Source organism: Limulus polyphemus, unplaced genomic scaffold (genome assembly GCF_000517525.1).
Source record: "Limulus polyphemus unplaced genomic scaffold, Limulus_polyphemus-2.1.2 Scaffold1132, whole genome shotgun sequence".
Classification (NCBI taxonomy): domain Eukaryota; kingdom Metazoa; phylum Arthropoda; class Merostomata; order Xiphosura; family Limulidae; genus Limulus; species Limulus polyphemus.
The window spans coordinates 20,746-47,181 of NW_013666742.1; the positions used below are offsets into that span (position 1 = coordinate 20,746).

The 26,436-nt window shown below is 30.7% G+C and overlaps 1 protein-coding gene across 6 annotated transcripts in view; it reads right to left on the bottom strand.

Moving 5' to 3' along the window:
- The window catches only part of LOC111086480, a 39,080-nt gene that overhangs the window by 2,901 nt on the left and 9,743 nt on the right, over positions 1-26,436 (bottom strand). For 3 of the 6 annotated variants that reach the window (XM_022389487.1, XM_022389484.1, XM_022389490.1), the window contains exons 3-12: positions 20,914-21,093; positions 17,504-17,677; positions 16,295-16,480; positions 14,248-14,330; positions 13,116-13,233; positions 10,941-11,243; positions 8,322-8,498; positions 6,811-6,936; positions 3,636-4,823; positions 2,860-3,012 (exon numbers count right to left, since the gene is read on the bottom strand). In XM_022389487.1, the coding sequence (XP_022245195.1) occupies positions 2,860-3,012; positions 3,636-4,823; positions 6,811-6,936; positions 8,322-8,498; positions 10,941-11,243; positions 13,116-13,233; positions 14,248-14,330; positions 16,295-16,480; positions 17,504-17,677; positions 20,914-21,093 (2,688 nt within the window). The remainder of the gene's footprint in view (positions 1-2,859; positions 3,013-3,635; positions 4,824-6,810; positions 6,937-8,321; positions 8,499-10,940; positions 11,244-13,115; positions 13,234-14,247; positions 14,331-16,294; positions 16,481-17,503; positions 17,678-20,913; positions 21,094-26,436) is intronic. The other 3 variants (XM_022389489.1, XM_022389486.1, XM_022389488.1) reach the window with 3 other exon arrangements.

Consider the following 26,436-nt stretch of genomic DNA (forward strand, 5'->3'; position numbering starts at 1 on the left):
TTGTTAATAAAGTCCAATGAAATTACTGTTTGTAATAGAACACACTTAGTATCAAAGAAAAAATGACAGAGAACGATTTTCATGATTACTAACCTCCAAGAAGTGACAAACTTTGCTTTTATATGTTTCTACATCTCATATATTTTATAAAAATCATTTCTACAACGTTCAACTCTGCAATTTACTCTTTACCATATTTTTGGCCACTAACTTTCATATCAATTCGCTTGTTGATATAGATGATGTAAAAATACTTCCCTAAAAATCATTAGTAAATAATCCAACATACTACAATACATGGCTATACTTGATCATAATGTCCAAGTTGAAACTTATCAAATATATTTTCTTTTCTATTCCTTTATCATTCTTCTTTTAATAAAGTATAGTTAAAATAAAGTTTTATTCAAAAAAAAATGATAAAGGAATGGGAAAGTAAGTAAATTTGATAAGCCTTGACTGATTTACTTTTGAGTTTATTTTAATGTAATTACTTTACAAAAGGGCTGTATCTTATGGTTTTTACCTTTTGAAATATGTGTATTTAAACATTTTTATTATAAACTAGGTGTAAATTTACATCCTGAAGAGCGACATTTGAAGCCACAAAACTGATAGAAAGAAATAATAAAGAGAAAAAACAAAATACTTTCTACAATGTAACAGATCTAGTAAAATGACAACAATCTGTCCATTTCTGTATATAGATCAATCTAAGGTGCAAACCATATAAACACAGTCTACTTCTGTACATCTTAGTTAAAGAACAACAATCATATATGTATACATAACATACTGAAAGTGCAATAAAAACAATTGATAAAAATGTCTATTCTTGTTGCATAACTCACTGTGATTACTTATGGTTCAACTAAGAACAAACCATGTGTTACTGTAGAATTTATCAGGCTTATTAATAGGGTTCCAAGAAAATGACATTTTTTGTATGACTCACTAAGTTTTAAATGCAACTTGAGCTGAGCATAAGCATTAATGATGTCCACTAAATGTCAAACATCAGCTGTTTCTGAAAACGAATACTAACTGTTTCTCCATTTTAGCATGATGTTTCATCGAAAGCAATAGTTAGAGAGAAGAATTTTCTGCCTTAATGATGGATTAGAAATATTGCATATAAAGACAACATTACATGAATAAATGGTTGGTGTAGGTATAGTCTGCCTGATAAGCCTTAATAATGAAATAAATGTCTTCTGAGATGAGATACGTTAAGCTCATTTTTACACAGTAACTTTTTTAAGACATCTACAATAAACTACAACTAACAGAAACGTTATGCAAAATACATGCAATTAAGCCTGTAATGTTCCATTATGTTCAATAAGTTCAGTCAAAAATCTTGTTTTGGTCTACTAGCTACTTTCTGTATTCAGATCTTAACACCATTTTTCATATTGCTATTAATCCTAAGAAACACTAAGAATTACGATAAAATTTTCTACAGCTTGCCATGTATTTCTAATATACGACAACACATGTACTGTAACTTTTTTTGCATAATTCAAATTCTTGATAACAACAAAAAGGAATATGATAAAGTATGGTGTTCCAGAGAATTCTGTACATTGAATCATTTTTTTTTATAATATACATAATGATTTATGTGATCTAAGTAATAAATTATAAAATATCTAAGTTTGCTGATGATACAGCATTAACTTTTAGCTCTAATAACACAGAAGAATTAAATTTTCAAATTAGAAATAATTTGCAAATAATAAGAAACCGTTCTTTTACAGATCAATTATATATTACCATAACTAAGTTTAAGTGAAGTTATAAATGTCCTGCTCCTGCAGTATTCTTGTTAAACACTCAAGTTTAAATGAGTTGTGGTGGCCTAACTGGACTATTAACTTTAAGTGAAGTTGTGGTGCCATGATTCTGTGGTGGTCCTGTTGTACTCTTTGTTTAATAACTGGACCCAACTGATATTTTGCCAGCTTTGAGTTATCAAAAATCTGAGTTGTACTTTCTGTAATCCTGCTGGTATTTTCAGACTATTATTATCCACACTTAAAGCACTAATGATGCTCCTATCAGACAGGTATCCACTATAATGTCCATTTGAAAATGGGAGAAATTCTTGCTCTTACTCAACGAGTTGTAATTTAACCATGATATTACAACATTTATAGGACTCAAACAAACATGATAGTAACTAGGAATGGTTGCTTGGTTATGGTGGTAGACCAAACCTTCAAAATGGGGCATAATAAGTAGGTCAAAAGTGTGATATCAGGGGACTGTGGTGTATGTCCACTCATGATGGAGGGGAGGCAGTTGGGATTTTGGTCCTCATTATTTCCTTCATATCAACTGCTAGAGTGGTGTCCTCTAGTGTTATGTCTACAAAACAGTGGAGATTTATACTAATACTCTATTTATGAATGTAAGTATTTCAGCTGTGTGTTATATGGTTTCCTCTACAGATAGTTTTAAATATTGACTTGATGACTATCCTCTACATGTATTTTTACACTACTGAAAGACAGCAGATTTATCCTTATCAGACTCATTAAAATATTGGATTAAAACTGATTAAAAAAAACAAAAATAATTATTACAGTTTCAAGTAAATGCACTTTATCAGGTAGTCGCATTGTGTTAAAAATACAATTAGTTTAATTTAACCAGTGTTTCACCAGAATTTTTCAACTTAAAAATTTCATTTCCCGTATTCATCAATGCCTATTACTTCACCCTTCTTTCCTTTGAGAAGTACGGTAGTTGCATCATCTGTTTAAATGGTAACATAACTGTATTTTAAGATAAAGCTTTAAATCTGAATATATTTATTTTATTGTTCATAATCAAATCTACTATACAATTACTTACTAGCATAAAAAGTAACAGCCTTCCACTGTGGTTTTCCTATCCAACCAATCGTCTTGCAGTATACAACCAAGTTTTCATTGGAAGGAAAGAATACAACTCCACCTGGCTGAATAACTCCTTTTCTACTGAATTCTATCACAACATCACCTAAAACTATAACAAAATTCCCTATTAATTTTTACATAGACAGATTACATTTATATTAATTAGCCTAGATAGCATTTATTTAAACAGAAATTGAATATAACCTCAGACTATTATTAGACACACTTAAAGCAATAACGATGCTCCTATTAGACAGGTATCCAGTATGATGTCTATTTGAAAAGTGAAAACATTCCTGCTGATTAAACCACAATATTACAACAATTCTGCATTTATGGGGCTCAAACAAACAAATGTTACATATCATGGACACTAGTCTATTTTGCAAATAAAAATAAATAGTGTTATACACATACATATGAGGCCTAAGTAAAGTGGCCAGTGGGCAGAGTATATATATATATATATACACATTTACATACATACATAAATGTGTGTAAATGTATAAATAATATACATATAGTTTTAAATGACACACTTTTGAGAGGAACATATCTATCTTCTTATAAGCATACAAAAATAAAACTGAAGTTTAACTGAATTAATCTCATTGTCATTCTTTTTTTTTAATTATTATTATTTTTTACAGTACCTAAGTTGACACATGAAACTGCCAGAGTGTAGGTCTCAAAAACTTCACAATGATCAACAATACCCTTACATAAACTTACCATGGTTCCTCTGGCATGTAGGGAACCCTTTATCAAGCCATCTTCCTCTATGGCAGAGTGTTTCCTTGAAGCCAAACAAACGACTTCTTCCAACAGGATAACAGTGAAACACAATTCTGCCTCCATCTGGAACTATGTCTCCACTTTTTATTGGCTTACGCTTATGAAATATCCTTAAATCTTTATTGTTAAAATCCACAACACAGTGTGTTTTGTTTTTTTGAACAACTGGATCTAACTGATATTTTGGCAGCTTTGAGGTGTTGAACATCAGTGGAGTTGTACTTTCATGTTCTTTCTGTACTCCTGCTGTACTTTCAAGTTTTAGTGGAAATGCAGAGTCATGTTTCTTTGGAATTCCTGTTCTACTCTCAGATGTCAGTGAGTTTGTGGTGTTATGTTCATGAGATGGTCTTCTTGTACTCTTAAATTCCAGTGAAGCTGTAGTGTCCTGCTCCTGTAGTGGTCTTATTGTACTCTCAAGTTTCAGTAAAGCTGTAGTGTCATGCTCCTGTGGTGGTCTTGTTGTACTCTTAAGTTTCAGTGAAGCTGTAGTGTCATGCTCCTGTGGTGGTCTTGCTCTACTCTCAAGTTTCAGTGAAGTTGTAGTGTCATGCTCCTGTGGTGGTCTCGTTGTACTGTCAAATTTATGTGAAGTTGTAGTGTCAAGCTCCTGTGGTGGTCTTGTTGTACTCTCAAGTTTCAGTGAAGCTGTAGTGTCAAGCTCCTGTGCTGGTCTTGTTGTACTATCAAATTTATGTAAAGTTGTAGTGTCAAGCTCCTGTGCTGGTCTCGTTGTACTGTCAAATTTATGTGAAGTTGTAGTGTCAAGCTCCTGTGCTGGTCTCATTGTACTGTCCAATTTATGTGAAGTTGTAGTGTCAAGCTCCTGTGCTGGTCTCATTGTACTGTCCAATTTATGTGAAGTTGTAGTGTCAAGCTCCTGTGCTGGTCTTGTTGTACTGTCCAATTTATGTGAAGTTGTAGTGTCAAGCTCCTGTGCTGGTCTTGTTGTACTGTCCAATTTATGTGAAGTTGTAGTGTCAAGCTCCTGTGCTGGTCTTGTTGTACTGTCCAATTTATGTGAAGTTGTAGTGTCACGTACTTTTGGTATTCTTTTTGTACTCTCAGTTTTTGATGTTGCCTTTTCATGTCTTTTTGGTACTTGTGATGTATTTGGAAGAAAATCTGTGAAATTCACATAAAGAAATGAATATTAACTTCTGATCAAAGTAACCTACTGACTCGTATCAGAACTAAAAATATATACCAAGTAATGTACATAACAAATTAAATATAATATTCTATCTATATTATTTATAATGATTTATTAATTTAGAGATATATCTACCTATTCATTTATTTTTATCATAATGTCACTTTTAGCAATAATACTAAGGCACTAGCAAAAATAACTGTTTATCTTCTGAAACAGAATGTCTACTGGAAAAATAAGTTTCAAATAGTATTACAAGTAAAATAAGTTTTAAATGGTACTGCTAGTAAAAATAACTGTTTAACTCCTGAAACAGAATGTCTACTGGAAAAATAAGTTTCAAATGGTATTACAAAAGCATTTCAGACATTGATTTATTCACTAGTAGAACTATTCGATTACCACTGCATATTTTCTAGACAGGTTCAAGAAAATGTCTCAATTCAATTTGATACTACTTTAATAAAAATTTTAATTTCCCAGTTTTTATTCACAGCTGATACAAATAATGTCATGTTTGTACATGATTTTCAGGTTAAATACAGATAGGCACTAACTGTAAATAATTCTAATGTTTTCTTTTAAAACTATGTAACCTCTAAGTTTGTAGGATATAACAACATAGTAAGAAATCAACTGAAAAAAAAAGGTTACATAAAAATACTGTAAAAATTACATACTGTAATATGGTGAACATGTTTAAATTATGAGAAGAAGATCTGAAAAATTATTAGTGTGTCCTAAAAATCTTATCAAAATGAATCTATGACAACAAAACCTATATAATGCTCTTCTTAATTAATACTGATACTAAAACTACTAATTATAGAGATAACAATGTTAATATTACAGAGTTGGAAAAATAATATCTATGTTACAAGTACCATGTTAAATGAAACAAAATTATAAAAAGGCAACTAATAATTTGTAAGCATTCAAAAAGTAGGCATTCTAGCTGTCAATAAAAGTACCTTTGATGAAAGAGGCTATACATCTACTTCCCAAAGCCCTCAGGTTACCAGAACTGGTTAAATTCAACTACTTCAATACAATATGATAATACAAAACACACTGTTATATATATCAAGTTAAACGAACAATTTTATGAAATATTCAGACTGCCAATAGTCCATGCTAGCTAACTCAGAAACTAATTTATATCCTTTTAATGCACAAGTAAATACTCGGAGTGATAGTGTAATAAATGTGTATCCAAGACCCAATGATTATAATGCTAATGCTGTAGCACTGAATTATACAAGTAACTTCCTTTGTTTTCAATAAAGTCTAACTAAAGTAAATGTTTAAAACCCTTGCTCAGTCTTGACATAGAAGACACAAAGTTATCATATTATTGGTACAGTTACATATTAAATATAACATATAGACTGAATGATTTTTATATGCTGACACTGGTAGAATTATTTACTTTCAAATAATGCACATCAAACAGTGTTAAACAGAAAATTACATCATGCAATGACTGACTTCAAAGACCTAATGACAATGAAGGTTTTTGAAACTATAATTCTTAGCAAGTCAAGTGTTTTGTATTGGTGAATAAACAACAATAAAATACAAAATGAACTTGCTAAAAACTGGATCACCTCAAAAATTCTTTTACAGTAGAAGGTTCTCCATACAGACAAACTTGACAAAATAATTTAAGTGACATTTTGTCTTATTCAGCCAGTACTGCTTAAGGTTTTAACTAATCACACCAAATACTGTATCATCAGAGGTAAGCTAATATTGTAACAAGTTATGTATAATCTAGGTTAGTGGTTAAACTCCGTGTTAACATACCGTGAAAACATTTTAAATACCACCTACATTCAAGGGGATGTGAAGTGATTATATAAAAACATTAACTACCTTTTGGAACAAATTTACTAACCATATGTCTACTAGATTTCTCTACAGCAAAATACATACAAAGTTTGAGAGATAAAACTTTACCTGTAACAAGTAGTTGTACCACCACTGAATCTCCTGTATGATACAAACATGTATAAAGTCCTGAATGAGCATGTGTAGCATGAAACTCAATGTGGGCAATTGGTTTTCCTCTTTCAGCGTATACAGCTAAAAAATATAAACATATTACATTACTTTGTTTGCCTGAGTTCGGATCAAACCCTAAGTTCTATATCACATTTTTTGTCAAGAATATTATTTACTGTTTCTAGTTACTTGCTTATACAAATTTGAAATAAACAAATATCTAACAAACACCCATTTGACCAACCCAAGCATCTCATCATACCTCACCTTTAAAACCTACATACAAGTCACAAAATCTTGATTAAAAAAATCAACACAATTGATTTCATTCAGAAATTGTAACAAAAAGATAGAAGCAACACTATTTTATCTGAAATATAATTAAAACCAGAAGCTCTTACTACAGATTCCTGAGAAGCTGCAGTGCTACTACTATGTAATCACAAAAACGACAGCTTACATGTGTTACCCCCTCCTGCTTTCTTCTCAAAATTCAATTTCAATTTAATTTTTCAATATTTTCACCAAAACCATAAGGTTTTTAAATTAACAAGTAATATCTTATGGGAAACCTTAACAACATCCATAGGAAAAGAAGCTATGTAACATTATTTAGAATTTAAAAGATATATAAACGAAAGGTTTAAATAAATACAAAATTCCATATGTATGTATAATATTTCAATTCTTCCAGTTTTTTTTTTGGTAAGATAGATAACAGAGCCAATTTTCATTTCATTTTTAACTAACAAATTGAAGCTCAGAGTTAATGTTAAAACTTCTACATTGGCCTTCATAACATTCCTTTGCTCATAGACTCTATCAGTATAATCTTCCTCTTCCTAACATTTGTTATTATCAAAAACTTTAGGCATATTTCCCTTTTTATTAAAAAAAAATGAGTTTAAGATTAGTGAATTTAAAATTTTGCTGTCTACCTGTACATATTAAAATGAGACATAGAGTGCCTTCACTTCTCTAACAAGAAACTTAATTTATTCATAAGTTCCTGCAGGTAGTCACTGATCACTAACTGCTTGAAACTTTGCTAACAAATTCAGTTTTTTATTTGAGAAGTGGAAACTCTAGGTCTGAATTTAGTTTACATATCTTTTATTAATTAATCATGAGAAATATTAAATCCTTTCTTGAAGGCTTTTAGGATAGCAATAAAAGTCCTAAAATAATTTACCAAATCTAAAATTCTTCACTAAATACTTATCTCTGTCAATAACTTGATAAAGTATAATGTGTAAAAATATTAATAAATTCAAGGTACACCAACTGAACAATCTTTATGATACTTCTAATCTTTCACAATATCAAGTTTTTCAAAAACAATTCTATCTGTAATACTCATTATTTACAAACAAAAGTAATTACTGCAGTGTTACACACAGTGAAAAATGGTATAAAAAGATTTTATCGCAAACAACTCGTGAAGCAAAATTTTATGAAAGTCTTACTGTCTTGTTTTATGTTCCCTCGAGCATCTGTTACCCAGAAGACATCTCGTAAGCCTGCTACAGTTTTGCAAAACAGATGCAATTTTGCTGATACACGGACCAAATATATTCCTCTTGGACTTTCATAAAGATTTTTGGGGTTTGAAGACTTTACCAAAACCATAACTTCCTCTGCACCTATAATGTTAATGTTGCATTGTGATATTTGTATATCAACATAGAACCTAAGCAAAACTGCAGGTGAATGAACATTTCATGCTTCAATGCCATAAAACAAAACACAATTTTTTACTGAGAACATGTAGAAACTATAATCATTTTCAGGGAGAGTGTTCTACTTTCAACTCTCCTGGTAACTTCTGTTGCCAGTGGCATAGAATCAGTTTTCTTTAAACACTTTAAAAGTTTCTGATACAGCATGTATATGAAGTTGATATTTTCATGTTTCTGATACAGCATGTATATGAAGTTGATATTTTCATGTTTCTGATACAGCATGTATATGAAGTTGATATTTTCACGTGTGCACAGTTCCAAACAGGATTTTTTAAATAGTCTTCAATTGATTCTGCATGAAAACCTGTAACCTGTATTATATTCTCAATACTACTTATGAAAATATACAAAAAGCATTCTCACATAAACAAATGCAATCTTCTTCTCCAGATCTTAGAAATCACAATAAAATCATAATTCTTTATTAATACTAAAGTCACTTTTATGATTTTTTTACAATTAAAGTTTGTGTGAAAAGGCTTTTATTTCAGCTTTAAGTGATACATTGGTACTATAATACCATCTAATGGAACTAGCATATCTGGAATTCCACAGCTATTGAAAAAACATTTAGTGTAATTTGAAAGAGAATAAGACAAATAAAGACCTATCCTGTTAACAACAGCAGTGTGACATTCTCAGATTCACCTGATTTCCCCAGAATAACTTGCAGGAATGACAAAAACTCTGTCTTACAGACCAGGGCTGTGTTCTCTCTACCTTTGAAAGAGACTGGACACAGTTTGCAAACTTATTTTATATTATTACAAATGCCAAATTAAAGTTAAGATTAAACACTTAAACAAGTGCTCATGTGTCAGCTGGGGAGAGAAAGAGAGAGCTTTATTGACGCTATCTCATCAGTTTACCTCTATCTCTTTTATCTCTAGAGTTTGAATCTGTAAATTGAAACTTCAATGTAGCAAAAGTATACAGCAAAGAAAGAATCTCAATAAGTTCTTTCTAAATCTTAAGTCTGAATTGCTATGAATCTGGTGAGAAATATGTCAAAATCTATGTATGTCTAAAAATGCTTACAAAACAAGGAAAAACATTACATTACATAGAAAGTTCTTTCTCTTCAGGTGCTCACGCTATCCATGTGACTGAGGCCATTTTCATCTTAACACTAGCCAATCCTATGGTTCACTGCTAGCAGAGCCAGCTGCTTCTATTCATAGTATATTTCATACTTCAGTGATCTCTTCTAAAGAATCCCACTATTCGTTGGTAAAAGAGTAGCCCAAGAGTTGGCGGTGGGTAGTGATGAACAGCTGCCTTCCCTCTAGTCTTACACTGCTAAATTAGGGACGGCTAGCGCAGATAGCCCTCGTGTAGCTTTGCGCGAAATTCAAAAACAAACAAACCGTAACAATATTCAGCTGACTGCACCAAATTTTTTCCATAACTCTTACTTACTCTGCAGTATTCTCAGATTGCCCTGGTTTTCCTCAGAGCAGACCGAAGGAACTGCAAAAATAGGAGGATTTTTCAGATACTGTATTACAGATCAGGGTCATGTTCTCTCTATCTATGGCTGAGTCTTTATACAAGAGAAAGATAGTGTTTACAGGTTTTAAACAAACACAATCTTTATTACAAACAACACAATCATAGTTAAGGCTAAACACTTAGACAAGTGAAGAGAGAGAGCTTTATTGAATGTTCTCTCACCAGAGTACCTCTAGTTCTATTATCTCTAGAGTTTGAAACTGTGCTAATACAGTCTATAACAATGCAACATCAGTGCAGCAAGAGTATACGGCAAACAAAGAACTTTAGTGAGATCTCTCTAAATGTTCATTCTGAATCACTGTAAATCTGGCAAAAAGTAAGTAAAAAACATGGAAGTGTCTATAAATGCTTACCGAACAAAGGAAAACATTACATTATATAGAAAGTTCTCAGGAGCATGTGCTATCCACATGACTGAGGCCACTCCCATGTCAACTAGAGATGGAAAACACCCCAGCTGATTCCATGGGTTGTCATTAGAACAGATCACTGCTTCTATTCATTGCACTGAATCTTTTTTTATTGCTATGAAAGAGTTAAAAAATATGAATATAACCAATATCTATACCAAATTGTCTCTTACACCTAAAAACATATATAACACTCACTTTGATAACCTTCTATATTTACCATGAGCAATTATGTTTCATACTTTATATTAGCTTCAAGGCTTATTCTCTGTTTACATCATAATCAAAAAATTATACATATTTTTTATTTATCTTTAATCATTGTGCACAAGAAGCAGAAATGGAAATCAATAAGAAATACAAAATTTTGAAATTGATTTTCACAAAACTTGTTTAATCATATAAAACATAAACTAACCTGTAGGAACAAAACAAAAAGGAAATTCTTCATTCCACTCTCCAGAATAGCAGTACATTTCTTTGACTCCAGTTAATCGCATAATCCCAACATATGAACAGTGAAAGACAATTTTGGTACCAGCTTCAATCCTGTCTCCACTTTTCAAACGAATGCCATCAATAGCTCTGTGTATTCTCAAATCTTTATCATAGACTCCTATCTCACAATATGTTTCAAACATCTTCCTAATAATAAGTTTTCTTTCTGAAGTAGCCGTACTTCTGTTTAAGCTAGGTTTCTTGCTTTCTGTTATTTCATAATCTATGAATATAATGATTAATATTAATACATAGTAGCAAAATAAATAAAAGTAAAACAACAGCCATATTACAATCTGACATATGGGCTGTGATTTTTATGAACACATTCTGCCTTTTTATTTAACCTTGAGATTATATTTTGGGGTCCATGCTGATGGTCTCCGCCCCAATAATGAATTAAATATATATGGAGAGTTAAAAGTCATTTCAACACCAAACAAAAAACAGTACGAACATTATACTCATTTGTCAACTAGATCAGAAAGAAAAGCATTTTACTGTATAACAGAGATAAAAAAAAAGTTTAGTTTGTTTAAATAAGAACACAGCTTAAAATAAGTTAGAGATCATATATAGCGATCACGTGAAACCTAAAAAATCTTTCTCTAATTAATCTTATTTTAAAATGAAAGTTAAAGCAAATGAATTTTTAAGTGTGGTTATTTTTGTACTTCACGTAAATAATGTACACAATTAACTACAACAGGCAGGTACTAGTACTATATATATCATATTTCTAATAGTATATAAATTTTATGAGAAAACAATTTAGTTTCCAGCTTCACACACACAGATATAATTAATCATGGTAACTGATTTGCACAACATTAATAATGAAAAGGTAATGTCATAAACATTCAGGATTATAATGCTCATTATACTAGTATCCTAACACTCATCTAAATAAAGAAAGTAAATTTTTTTTTCCCAGGAGATTCATTTCTGAATAGGAAGAACCAAATCTTGCCTGTGAAGTCTAATCACTGTTTTTAAATGTCTTTTTAAAGTTTCAATTTACTGACTGTGTGTGTATCTTTTCTGTTTATTTAAACTACCAAGCCATTTACAGATAATTTTAAAATTAATTTCAATTTCTCTTTTGTTCAATACAATTTTTCGTTGTTTTTATATTCACATAGAGTCTTTGCAATTCATTCTTTTTTTCACTTAACTTAAAGTAAAACAATGCAATAGTCCAATAACCTGTATGATAAGCCATTCTTCAATGGCTTCTTTTTTCAATAAAGCATTTGTTTTATTTCAAGTTCTGACCATGTTTTATCACTTTTACTTCACCTGCAACAAGTCATTACACCTTTCCTTCCAAATACTATTTCCTCAAAACTCTATCATTGCAAAGATTAGATAATTTTGTGCTTAATTTATCCTTGGAATATCATAACTGGAAATACAGTTGCTTGTGTTTCTTTTTGTATGTTTAAGTACTCAGAATTACTATTTACAGTTTAGCATCTAACATCACCATGTTCAGTCAGAAGCTCTGGATGAGACATATTTTTGTGGCTAATGTACAAGAAAGTGAGAATCAGAACAGACAGGGTGTCCACGTTTAGTATTTTTTTTCCCCATCATTCTTGAGTTCACTACGATATGCCACTTCTTGCTGCGAAATGGTTTTCTGCAAGTCACTATAACCATCCAGCATAGCTAGTTATTTCATCATATGGTAAAGAGATTATGTATACAACCTACAAAATAGTTCTAGTGGTTGATACTCTAATACGCATGAATTACCTGTTATTTAGCTAGAAACTTACTAGGTTCACATTAAATGTAAAACATTATCTGACAAGAAGCTGATCATATTATGTTAAAAACATTGGCATAATAATTTGATTCATGTAACTATAAAGAAGTTAAATTACATATAAATTTTAGTCTATTACAGGCTGACACCAACTGAGTGTAGGATCAAGCTCAAAACTCATCATATTATTAAACAAACACGTCCATAATGCACATTACAATAAGAAATTTAAAAGCTGGTGATATTTGTTAGGCTGATAGACAAAATGCATAAATACAGATGCCATATAGCATGGAATGAATTAAAAATTCTGTTATTACAAACCTTTACATTTTAGATTAGGTGTCCACTTTCCTTTTTCACATCTCATCTGAGCTTTAACTCCATCTTGGCTGCATGTTATATACAATTTTTCACCCTCTTTGTAGTATTTACTCCTAGCCTGAAAAATTTCAAAATAACCTCCAATCTTTCCTTACACGACAATGGCAAATCTTACATAAGGATACTTTAAATATTTTAACACTTGTCAGAGTCAAGAAACCAAAAAGTAATAAATACAACAGTTACAAATGAAAGCAGCTTTTAAACATTTTCAACTGATTAATGGACAGAACAAGATTATTACTATGTCTTTGTTGTATAGTCAGGACGATTATTTTTATAGCCAAAGAAATATTCTAATAAATAATACAAAATATAGACATAACAATATATTCAAACCAAAAGACATGAAACTACCAAACAGTGAACACATCCTTGCTGTCAGGATATTCATATTATGATAAACTTATTATTTTGTTCAACAAAAGCACTCAAAATCTTTATAATTGCAGCTTTTACTTCTAAGAAACATATTTTCTTTGCATCTCACAACCTTAGTGCCCTTTATAATCTCAAGTGCTGCAGAGGGATTAAGGTTTACCATGAGATATTTTAGATAGCAAAACAGAAAGATGGACTTAAAAATATATCCACTTAATTAAATAATAAATAGATGATTTAAATATTGAGTACACAAGCTTAAATCTTTTATCAATTTCCCCAAACCAACCTGTTTTTGTTAATTAACATAATTCCTATCAGAAGTTTGAGAATATACTTGAATGTCAGTGAACAGGTTTTCTATTCTGTAGTGAAAAATCGAGATGTGTAATGGGGATTTTTAGGCATTTTAACCTTAAAAAATTTGCAAATAATAAGGACAAAGTCAGGAAATGATTGACCCACTTCTTTGAAAGGCTCTTAAACACCCAGAGTAATCATACTGCTTAATTCTTTGATTGTTTCAAACATTTTCTTACTTTATTTGGAATTACATGATATGAAAAAGTTTTTTCTAATTTTTTATTAACATATAGAAACATGTTTAAGTATTGGAATGTAATCCCAATCTCATTTTCATTTTGTTTCTAATTAAATACTTTTAATTAATTTATACATATAGTAGGCTTACCCTCTCATAACAGTAGAAGGAAGTAAGGCAAAATTTCCCTTCATAAACTATTCCGCCATCAGTTTTAGGTTTACGGCAGTAACCTACAGTATTACAAAACACATTATATAAAAACACATTCAGACATGAGGGTTAGAATTTTATTACATCATAAATTATGTAAAATTACTCATGATATTTTGTATTATATTTAATTTCACATGTTATTTTTTTGATTATTATTAATGATAGCTTTCCTGAATATAAAGCTTCTTCTTGACTGATTAATGAATGCTTATATTGAACATATAATTTTTTAGATTTTTATTAAATAGTGTTTGTGATATTGGGAAGATTAACATAGGCCTTAACTGATAACTTGTTTTCTAAGCAGGATGACATTTTGACTGCTATGTTGAGATCTTCTTTAATATAGATTTTGAAACGCCATCTCTTGTACTCAAGAAATACAAATGCAAGAAAGTTCATTAGAAATTTCAACCTCACAATACCGCTACTGTTTAACTTTTTAAACCTATAATTTTTTGCACATTCTGCCAGAATTATTTTAATGATTTCTTAATAATTATCTCAATTTTGTGTATAATAACATGGTTTGGATTAGTTTTCAGCCAAAGAGATATAAAGCTGTCACTGTCAAATGAGTAAATTGGGATTTTCAGCCAGAAGCTAGTAGCATCTGCTCGGGTTTAAGGAGTTAAAATATGCTAATGATGCAAGAATATCCAATTATACATCATGAAAGTTTCAGTTTAAAGCTGTATGTACCAAACATCGAATATTTAAAACATAATAAAGACATGATCACGCATTATAAGTTCTAGTTTTTGATAATGAGTTTTGAGGCATAATTCAAACTGATAAACAAGTAAGTGTTGCATATTTTTGGCAAATGAAACTTAAAATAACAAAAATTGCTATTAATTTTTGAAATGACTATTATGAATTAAGAAAATTAAATATGGTTGATATTATAAAACTAGTAGTACAATACAAGTTCAAGATTCAAGTATGTTTGTTTCAATGTGTTGTTTCATATACATAATATTTTTGTCCCATAAACAACTGGAACCTATATCAATCTTCATAATGTCACACCCTCAACTTACAAAAGTCTGTAAGATCATATGTTCAATGTAAGCACTTATTAATAATTCAAGAGCAATCTTTATTTAGCTTCATTGATACTAATAAAACATTAAGAATGTGAAATAATATTAACTTCAATACAAAAAATCCATTTGCAATTTTATATAATTTATGCACGCGAGCAGCTCATGGGTAATGTAATTCGACAGTGTAACGTGAGCTGCACATTCCCCAAGTGATTTACAACTTATAATGGTGTGAATAGTAGTTAGACACAGTTCAAAGGTCAATAAAACAACAAAATTTAATTATAAATAGATGTATACAGTTGAGTTTAAAAGCTACTTTGGATACACAAATGCAGTTTTACGCTACACTTAAAGTCATTCTAAAAAGGAAAGGAGGGTAATTTAGATTTGTTTCGATTTTTTTTGGTGGTTATGAGGTTAGCCAAATTGACAAACCTTGTATAGAGTTAGGACAGAGAAAATAACAGATAAAATATAAAGTGTTACTGAAAACAAACATTTGAAATGTATTTAGGGGATTTTAGAGATTACGCAAATGAAATTTGAGATGAAAAAAAAGTATTTTTAATCTTAACTTGAAAATCACTTTGCACACAGACTATTCAAAACAACTACTCGATATATTCAAGAACAAATCTTTTTTTTTAGTTTATTTCAAATACTTCATTAAAAAATAGGATTTTTTGTAAGTGAAAGGCTTATAATGTTTACTGAAAGACTGCCAAATTTTGTGAACATATACACACTATATCAAAAGTTAGTAATATCAAATCTATAAAGGCTCTATATGGGTAGAAAAAGGTCACGTGGTTGACCGAGCCCCTGTGGATAGAGTTAATACATATTCAAAATGTAAACTTTCTTGGCCATTTAAATGTGTTTTTGCTTTCCATATTTCTTCAGAGTAAAGGTTGTAAGATGAAATTTACCATGTTTACATGGATAATGTTTACTTGACAATGATGTCCATATTCCTCTGTTACATATAATGTTAGCCATCTTCTTGTAACTATGTTTACAGTTAACACTTGCTCTCTCAAGGTTGTAATACACATTCTTCATTCCCTTTACTCTGAAACCTGCCCAATGAACAAGGTTGGAAGAGTTGCATCTACCTGCAGACAAAAAAATGTAACCTATATGAAAGTAAGGTACCATAGTGCAATATCAAATATTACTCTTATGCATTCTGAATTTACCAAATTTAACCACTATTATAAAACAGATTAAATTGAAATCTGCATTTCAACATAAAAAGTATAAAATCATGCAAAGATCCCATGAATGGTAATATAATAATTTCTTTTTATATTCATAACAGTTACCTTAAAACTAATAAATAGGTAAGTTTAATAATGTAAAAAAAATAATTTAATACCTTATTAGGTTACATTTATTCAAAAAGCGACATTCATTAATATAAAATAAAATAATATTTATGAGGTATGACATTTTTACTTTGATTTTTTTCAATATTTTTTCCTTCATATGGGCAATAGTAAGTAATGTGATCATTCAGGTAACAATGAATAACCAGTTTCATTCATATTCTTGATAAGTATGCTGCAGTGCTACATAAATTATTAGAATTTATTAGGTTCTAAACCACTAATGCATGAGGATTCACAGTTTGCTATTTGAAAGATACAGTCAACATTTTAAATTAACAGTTTTTAATCCAGGGACTATTGAAAGCTTTATTGTAGGATAAGTTGATTACTTGATTTGAGTTGTCTTAACTAGAGGACACGCTAGGAGAAAATTGAGAAAGAAGTTATGTCCAAATGCATAATAACTATAACATATCCACATATAAATTATTTTACTTTCAATAAAACAACAAGTACTAAAGGGAATTTTCCCATTTTACAGTGGAAACTGTTTCATTATATTTAGAGAAAGATATACAATGCTTTTTTTATAAGATCTACAAGCAATATAAAGTAATTTTTTTAATGATTTTATCACAATGTTTTTAATTACTTTTGTACAATTGGAATGCTGAATAAGTAGAAACAAAAATAATAGCATTTATGGGCTTGAGCTTAAATATAATTTTAAAATATCAGAACATACCGATGCTTTTAGAATAACCAAAAATATATCAAATTATAGGTTATCAACAGCTAAACACTTACTGTCTTTGCATACAGCTGGAGAACCAATCCAATGGCCATAAGAACAACGGATTGAACCAGGTGTTTTAAGAAAATAAAACTGGTTACAATTATAGGAGACGGACATTCCATGAGAACCATTTGACACAGTGGTAAAGCCATTAACAACAGATGGAGGACTATAGTTACATCTTGCTGAAAATAATGAATATGCTTAAAAATTAAATACATTCTTTTTATTCACAAATAAAATTTGTAAAAACAAAATGGACAAAATGTTCTAAAAATATGAAATACAAGATCAAACTTGATACATCTTCACATGCATATATATTGTATTCAAACAATACATATAATAAATAACCTTAATGTTCTTTGACAATTTAACCGTTACCTTTGTACTGAAGCTTCATGCTCACAAAACAAACATTTTTATATTGATGCCTTTATGTCACTCAACTATGATTTTTGTTTGTTCTCTCTCTCTCTGGTCACTGATTTCTCTAATCACTGAACTATCGCCATTAGTACTGATTCCTCCTACTAACCGAATTACCACCATATTTCTCTTACTCACTGAACTGTTACAATAATACCAATACTGGTTATTGAACTAACATACTTTCTGGTCACATCCTGATTAATAAATATCACCTTTATCCTGATGCATCATGGTCACTAAACTATCACCTTTGTCCTGGTCACTAGACTGTCATCTTTTTACTGATGCCTCATACATGCTCAATGAAAAAAAAAAAGAAATCTTTATCCTGATGTCTCCTAGTCAACATGTTACTATCTTTGAACTGATGAGCCCTGGCTGCTGATTTTGGTCCACTGATACTGATGGTTGATTAGATACTTGAGTTCCTGAAACCTGGGAAGAACCTCTGTGTTTCACTAACTACAAATATTAAGTAAGGAATAACCATGTTAAATGATAATGTTCATTTTATGGTTACTGAACAATCAAACATTCTTGAAAATACAGTCTAAAATAATTCAGTATTTTAGTATATTAAGTTGTTCACAGATGGTAGCAATGGTAGTTGCACAACATCATGTAAAATTTAAGGACAATAAGGGACCTGTTAGTCCATATAGACTGCCTCAAGCAATGAAATAAATTTATTAACAATTTGAGCATAAGTGATAGATTTTTTTCACCTAATATGAGGTTTAAAAATTTTAGTAAAGGCCAATTTTTTTTTTCAAATTCACAATAAATGTAATTTTAAGAAATTATGAGTGAAAGTGAGGAAAAATGTATAACAATATGTCAATTATGTAATAACATCTACCAGAAGAGCTGCTAAAAATTCTACAATAATAATTACAATTAGTAATGAATACTCTTAATTATGAGTAACAGGCAAACCACAAAAAAGCTTCTATGATTACTCTACCCTAGGTCAACAGCTGGATACCTTGCTGCTAGTGGTGTTTAAATCAAGAACACCTAACAAAATTGAGCCTACTCAGTGGTATAACCAAGCACCAAAGCAGAAATGACACATGTAAAGCCTCCTGTACCATGTTTATCAATTTTGGCCAATGTAGTTATTACTATTTAAGAAATGTAATGCTATATACAGAAACACAAAAATTTGTATCTTATTTAGTATGTGGCAAGTTACAGAACAATAGCACAGTCTTTGTGAATATCTACCTGCTAGTGTATCTGGTCTAGTTTGATCCATCTCAATTGACCAGTGTTTGTTGATGACCTAGCTAAAGAAAGTTTGCCCAGAGTTGAAAGACAGACTTGTAATGGGAAGAAACAAATTATGACTAGTTTTTAAAAGTGGAAGAATAATTTAAGAAAAGTTTACATAAAACTTAAGAAAAGTCAGAGATAACATACTGTTACGTCTCCATTTGTTAATTGATTTCCCGTAAATTCGTTCAGACGAAACTTTAGCGACACAAATCCTTTCTTAAATAAAACTGGTTTATTCTTTCTGAATATAACTTTACGATACACTTAATTTCAACAATCGTGCTAAAACAAACGCTATAACAACGAATGTGCTCAACTTCAACAATACTCTCTGACTGCAGATCAATTACTCACTGTCTACACATTGTCCCGTCACGTTGTGACCATCTTATATATACCAGACTACCCCCAATCTAGTAAATGCTAGGGCATTCACGAAGGAACAGGATATTTCTAGAAAACGTGGCGTGACACTAGTCATGTGATCTTGCTGACGCAACAATATATATATAGTTTTAAAAACTCTGATACGTACGTATGCAGGAGGGGTTCAGCCAAACCCTTTATTTTTGTGATGTAAAAACAATTATGCTTACATAGTTATAATGCAGCTTCTTATGGTACATAACAATTTCTACATAGTCTAATTTCTTCTGATGAAGCATTAGCATCAGACCCCCTAGCATTAGCATGCTTTGCACAATATATGTTGGCTTTTGGTCTCACAAATTAGAACTCCCCTTTTCAAACTTTCTGTATACAGGTCTGTCAATCTGTGGTGAGATAAGTGTTTGGACTTGCATTGAGTATGTATGGTCAGGATAAAGAAAGTTATTCATATCATAACTGTGTTAATTATGTGACTTATACCGAGTCAACAATCACACTATGGTAAATAACAGATACAGCATAACTTTTTGTGGAGTTGAATAAAATAATATGTGTGAAAGTTACATGCTTATGTTTTTGTTGAAGAACTAGAGATCTAGCAATCTAGTTTTATTGTTCCTGGAGTGGATGGAGCAACCACTTCATCAGTAGGAGAAAAATACATCAGTAATTCTAAGAAGTTATGAGTGACAGTAAAGAAGAATATATAACACAATGTCAATCACACTATACTCAGGTATAAACTAAAACAAACAATAGCTATATTTACAGCTAAAATAACCAACTACTAGAAATTAAAAACATATTACTCCATATTTAAAGTTTAAAAATTTTCTTATCCCGATTTTTCTATCAATCCACATAAAATAAAAAGTCATATTTACAACTAAAATGACCAACAACCAATTAAAAAACATTACTAAATATTTCCCATTTAAACATCAAAGCTGGCAACATATAAGAAATACTGGAAACCAATATGCCTGACATTTGAGATAAAAAAATCACATAAGCTTAATTCACCCATTTTGATTTCCAAATTAGAAATGTGTAAAAATAGAATTTCAGATCTATTTTTTATCTCCAATAAGTTACTGCACAAAAAAATGCCTTTCTGATTTGGAATCTTAAATGGAATAAGTAACAGTAATATCAAAACAAAAAACAGCATCTGCAACTTACAAAATTTTTATCACAAATGTTAAGCCTATTAATTACTCAGTATTTGTTTATATGTACAAGTTTTTGGTTTAGTATTAGCATACTTCACTCTACTGAGTTTCAGGATGCTTATATGTGTGAAACACAAAATGTACTACACCTGGTTGGCAGGGCATTACTGTGCTATTCCATATTCCAGAATTGCATGTAATAACAGCATTTTCAACCTTATCATAGCCACTAGTACAATAAAATAGTAAATTTTCTCCTTCCATGTAATTTCCTTCCAAGAAAACTTTAAGACCGTTAACATCCTTCAAATCCCATGAGTAGCACTGAGCTAAAAATGACAAAAATTAATAATAATCCAGTGTGAGTTAAAGTTTGATCAAAATTATTCACAATATTCACTTGGTGCAGTACACACTTAATGGTCCAAGTTCAAAATTACTCCAAATAAACATTCATAAAATTAACAGTAATAAAAAATACTTTAATTAGCATCACTATTTTAGAAACCTCAAACTATTAAGCCATAGATGCAAACCTGTAGAAATGACTGAACTATTTCAGTACTCCCCCATACTCAAGCACCTGATCATGTTTACTCCAAAATGATGCAAGGTAACATATTTAAAGAAAATTTTTTCTAAAATGCTTCAAATGAACAATATTTTATTTAGCTTTGTATATCCCTTTATTATTGTTCCATAAAATGAAAGCACCTTCCCACCCTCTGCATTTTTTGTTAAACTACTGGTGTAGGTTTAATTTATACCAATACTTTTCTGTTCTTTTACAGCATAAAAATGTTTAAGGCTGTATTGGTTTCTAATTAGAATTTCCAACACATTTCTATCCACCTTTTGGGAAAACATATTTTCTATTACAAGTTTGAAAAATTATTAATGCAAATGTAGAGAAAACAAACCAAACTGCAGAAGATAACAAATCCAAACAGATCAGTTAAGTCAACTTCAAAAACAAATACAAAAATCAGTTCAAAAAATTAAAGTTTGGTATGACAGAAGAGATTCGCAATCATCAAGGTTGATACAGGTGAAAGACATGAACTACTTTACTTATGATTTTAATGATAGCATAGCTCAGAAACATGTATAACAATTAATGAAACTCTGAAGGTTCTCAGCCAGAGGGGTATGGGGTCAAACTTTCTGGGAAGAAGTATTCAGATGATACTGCAATATAATTTATTTTTTTTTGTTAGGTTTAAAAGTAAAGTTTATGAACTTGGAAGTACATGGTAAACATTTATGTTTCAAATTTAAAACTTTTTATAGTGTTTCTTAGTTTAATCAAGAAAGACACTTGTAAAGCAGAAAACAAATCACAGCCAACTTTGAATTTACCCAGGTTTCAGTGACACTGTTTGTATAATACTGCACAGTTGTATAAAAAACAAAATGGATGGTTTTGTAGAGCATGAGAAAAAAAAAAGCATAATCTTATATGTCATGCCTTCGTGTGTGTGTGTGTGTGTTGGAGAGGATGAAGGGAAAATATAATATTTTTAGTAAAGTGGGGCTTGATTAAAGTAGTGCAGATTATCCTATTCTAGACCAAGATGACTAACATTCAAGGCACGTTTATTTTTCCAACTAGCGAAATAAAATTTAAGGTACTGAAAATCAAAAACCTCTTGGCTGAATTGATACTTAGAAGAAGATCAGATGGTAAAAACATTGCAAATAATAATATATCAGATATATCAGGAAAGTTCCAATTGTCAGCTTGGAAAATGTCTTTTCAAGTAACTTAAACTGAAAACAAAACAAAATTGAAAATCAGGAACGTAGTCCTCTTCATTTACCTATTCCTACACAATAATATAAAACTAGAAAATAAATGAATTTGAATAGAAAGAAGACATGTAAAATTATCACAATAACAAGAGGTATAAAAAAATTAGTTTTGTTTGGTAAACAGGTCAAATTTGACCAGTGAAATAACAAGACCAGATAAAGTTTTTAAATCCACGACACAATATTTATTAGTGAACAACAACAAGGTATTTACTATATTTTCACTTATTTCATTTTACACACATAATTATATTAAAATGATCTGGCCATCTTTCACATAATTGCAAGTAATAGAAGCTACTGGAGGTAGGTCAAGATCACCCAGCAAAAGACAGACCTGTACTCTCTCTGCATTTCACAGAAATATGTTAAAATGATCTATACAGCTTCCATGCATCTACTGGAGCTAGGTCAAGATCACCCAGCAAAAGACAGAGGACCTGTACTCTCTGCATTTCACAGAAATATGTTAAAATGATCTATACAGCTTCCATGCATCTATTGGAACTTGGTCAAGATCACCCAGCAAAAGACAGAGGACCTGTACTCTCTGCATTTCACTGAAATATGTTAAAATGTTCTATACAGCTTCCATGCATCTACTGGAACTTGGTCAAGATCACCCAGCAAAAGACAGAGAATACCTATACGGTCAAGTTGTGGTAAGTTAACTCAACGGTTTGGTTTGACCACCCAAAAATCTTAGTCACACACATTATGGGTCAACTTAAATCTCACTTCAAAGAAAGACAAAGTTTCCCATCCTGAAAAACCACCTATAACCAAGCTATATACATACAAGTTTTAGTTTCATACAATTGATCAAGACAGAAAGGCAACACCTTCTGTGTGTAACTAGTCTAGTGGATTAATGCACATTAAAGCTGATCAAACTCAGTATTCACTAGTGTTAAATTTTAGGAAAATATACTTAAATTAAAAAACAAAAAATTAAGAGAATGTATGTCAGGTAAGATACATTTATAAGTTAGTTATGAAATGGTTAAGTATACCTTAATTTTCAATTACTACAGTGGTGTATCCACCCTTGAGGAAGAGTTAATAAAACTCCTGTGCCAGTTAAAAGCATTCTTAGTAGTTTGTTATCTATATCAAAGTGATATTAGTGTAATGATTAAAACAGTATTGTATTTCATCCTTCTATGTTAGTTGTTTTAGAATATATCTTTATTCAGGCATATTCATGCAATATTATTTTTCTAAATTTCCATGCAGTTTCTGCACATAGTCAAGAAATGCTCAAGGTCATAAACGTGTGCTAATCTTTTTTATGACAGGTAAGGGATACATACTCCAACATCCATTTTGAAATCTCAAACAGGCTATAAAGAAACCCATAGTACAACTGCCTTGGATTAAGATCACACACAGATTATTAGTTAAAGTATGTAACCTGTGGACTTGTGGGATACTTGACTTTCTTTGTTTGACCTGGGTATGTAAGTCAGAAACTTCCAGAGTTCTGTCTCTTGATTTCTCTCTTGCTCTTTTGAGTTTGGATTCTCTCTTTATTTTGCTTCTGTTCTCCTTCCTTCTATCCAGCAGCCAGACAATACATAAGAACAAAACTGGTCAGTTTGAGTAACTTAACACTATGTAAAGGAAAATAAACATTTTTTTACCATATTTTAGCTTGTGTGGTATTCAGGTACACTGAATCTAGCCAAAATTCTTCCACAGATTTTAAGTTCAGGACTGTTGAGTGAATAATAAATAGAACACAGACATGGAGCAAAACAAGCAAATACACAACCTCATTTTGGAAAAATGAGTTGCATTAAAATGTATAGAAACTAAAAACTTGATGAACCAAAGCTTGATATCAATTATAACTACGATAAAGTAGAAAGCAAAAATGCAAAAGGTTCCAAAAGCTCAAAATTATTCCTATAGAATATAAGTTCACAATGAAAAAGTAAATTAAAGTTTTAGTCCAAAACTTTGTGTGGCCTGAGATAAGTATATAGTCAGAGCTCTACGAACCTTAAAATTTGGGATAATAGATATCATATTACATTATGACACCTCCATTTTCATGGAGTTCAGACCATCTAACAAAAGTATTGTAGGCTATATTCTTAATATTTTAATGCTTTGTTCACTAGAGACCAGAATGTTTTTACATGATGTAATAATTATGTTAAAATCTAGAAGTTTCATGAAAGTTTTTAGCCTCTGTGGAATCACGAATGTTTGTGAAACAGAATACAATATAAAAATGCTAGATTAAATTAGAATTAATTGATCAGATCAATGCCAATTAGTTAGTCTGCTGCTCAGTGATTCAGTCATTGAGAGTTAGTTCTTCAGTGAGTCAGTGATACACTACTTTTGGAATTTCTCTTGAAATAGAGTTTGTGTAGTTAAAGTTACCAGTAAATGTAGCTTATATATAGAATGTTATTGAAGAAATAAATTAATTGGTTATAGTAAGTGAACTGGACTTTGCATTATTTTTACTGAATAATCCAAGAGAATCTACCCAAAGATAGAGCATGTTACAACAGAAAATCAAATGGCTTGTTCACTGTGTGAAGTGGGCCTATGAATGTCTGTACCTTCTCACTTGGCAGTTTTTCAACTATACATTGCTCTCTATACATTTCCCAAATTACTGTAATTTAGTGGATAACTTTTACTTGTGACATTTCTACAGTTAAAAGAATGATTCATTTACCATTTCACTTTACTCCTAAAACTTTTTCAATACAACCTGAATACTGTTCCAGTTGTACTAAAAACAAATCAAAAAATAAAAATGGAATAAGTATATTATAATGAGAACTTGAACATTTAAAGTACAACTGTAAAACATTGCAACATATATTTTTATGTTTTGTAGAAGCCAAACATGGTGATAACTGCTTTTATTGTAGTTTTTATTATACATTAAAGTTGCAATGTCAATAAGGACCAATTAATTATACTACATATTTACTAATGAACTAACAATAGGGTATACTTAAGAGAACACTGCGTGTGTGTATGTGTGTGTGTTTCACATGTTTAAAATTTTAATCAATATAACCAAGTTCAAACAATACATATAACCAAGAATATTTCGCAACCTTGATGATACGTGAATATATTAACGAACATCAAACTTGACCTAAAAGTTCATATGTATTTTCAAGTATAATTTTAGGACAATATGTTTTCCACTATGCACTTTTTCATGAATACTTGATAAAAAAAAATCTGTCAAATAAGACTGAATATTTTCATTAGTAGTACGAATGCTGTCAGTTATTCAGTACAGTCACTGTCATGTAGGAGGTAATTTCCTTCAACACTACTGCATTTTGTAGGTTTCCTATTGCAAAACCATAAGATAGTATTGTTTATTGGCATGTGTGTATAATCTTAAAATAATAGATAACACACAATTAAAATGTTTTAACCGTGTGTTCATTTTAATGTTGTGTGCCAGTTATAATTTTCACAAGATAGTGTACTCAGCTCCTACACTATAATATACCAGACACCTTCCTTTCTTCTACCACCAGCAGTTCTTTCCAATGAATACCATAAGCTGGTTTTGAATCCTTTGTGAGTTAACTTGGAACTAGTTTCCCATTTACAATCTTTGTGCCATATGATGTCACTGGTAAAAAGTCAAGTTCAACTTCTTACACATTTTTCCATAAAAGAATTAGACAGAGAGCATGCCTGGCATGCAATTCAAATGAATCACTTGTTACTGGAAGACTAAGCAGATTCACTCTTACGTTCCAAAACATGTGCCCTCAAATCATTCATTCTATGCTGAAACTATATGACATCCATATAGTGAACAAAACATTTGCTGGCAAAAATCAATGACTTAATAGTATCATGAA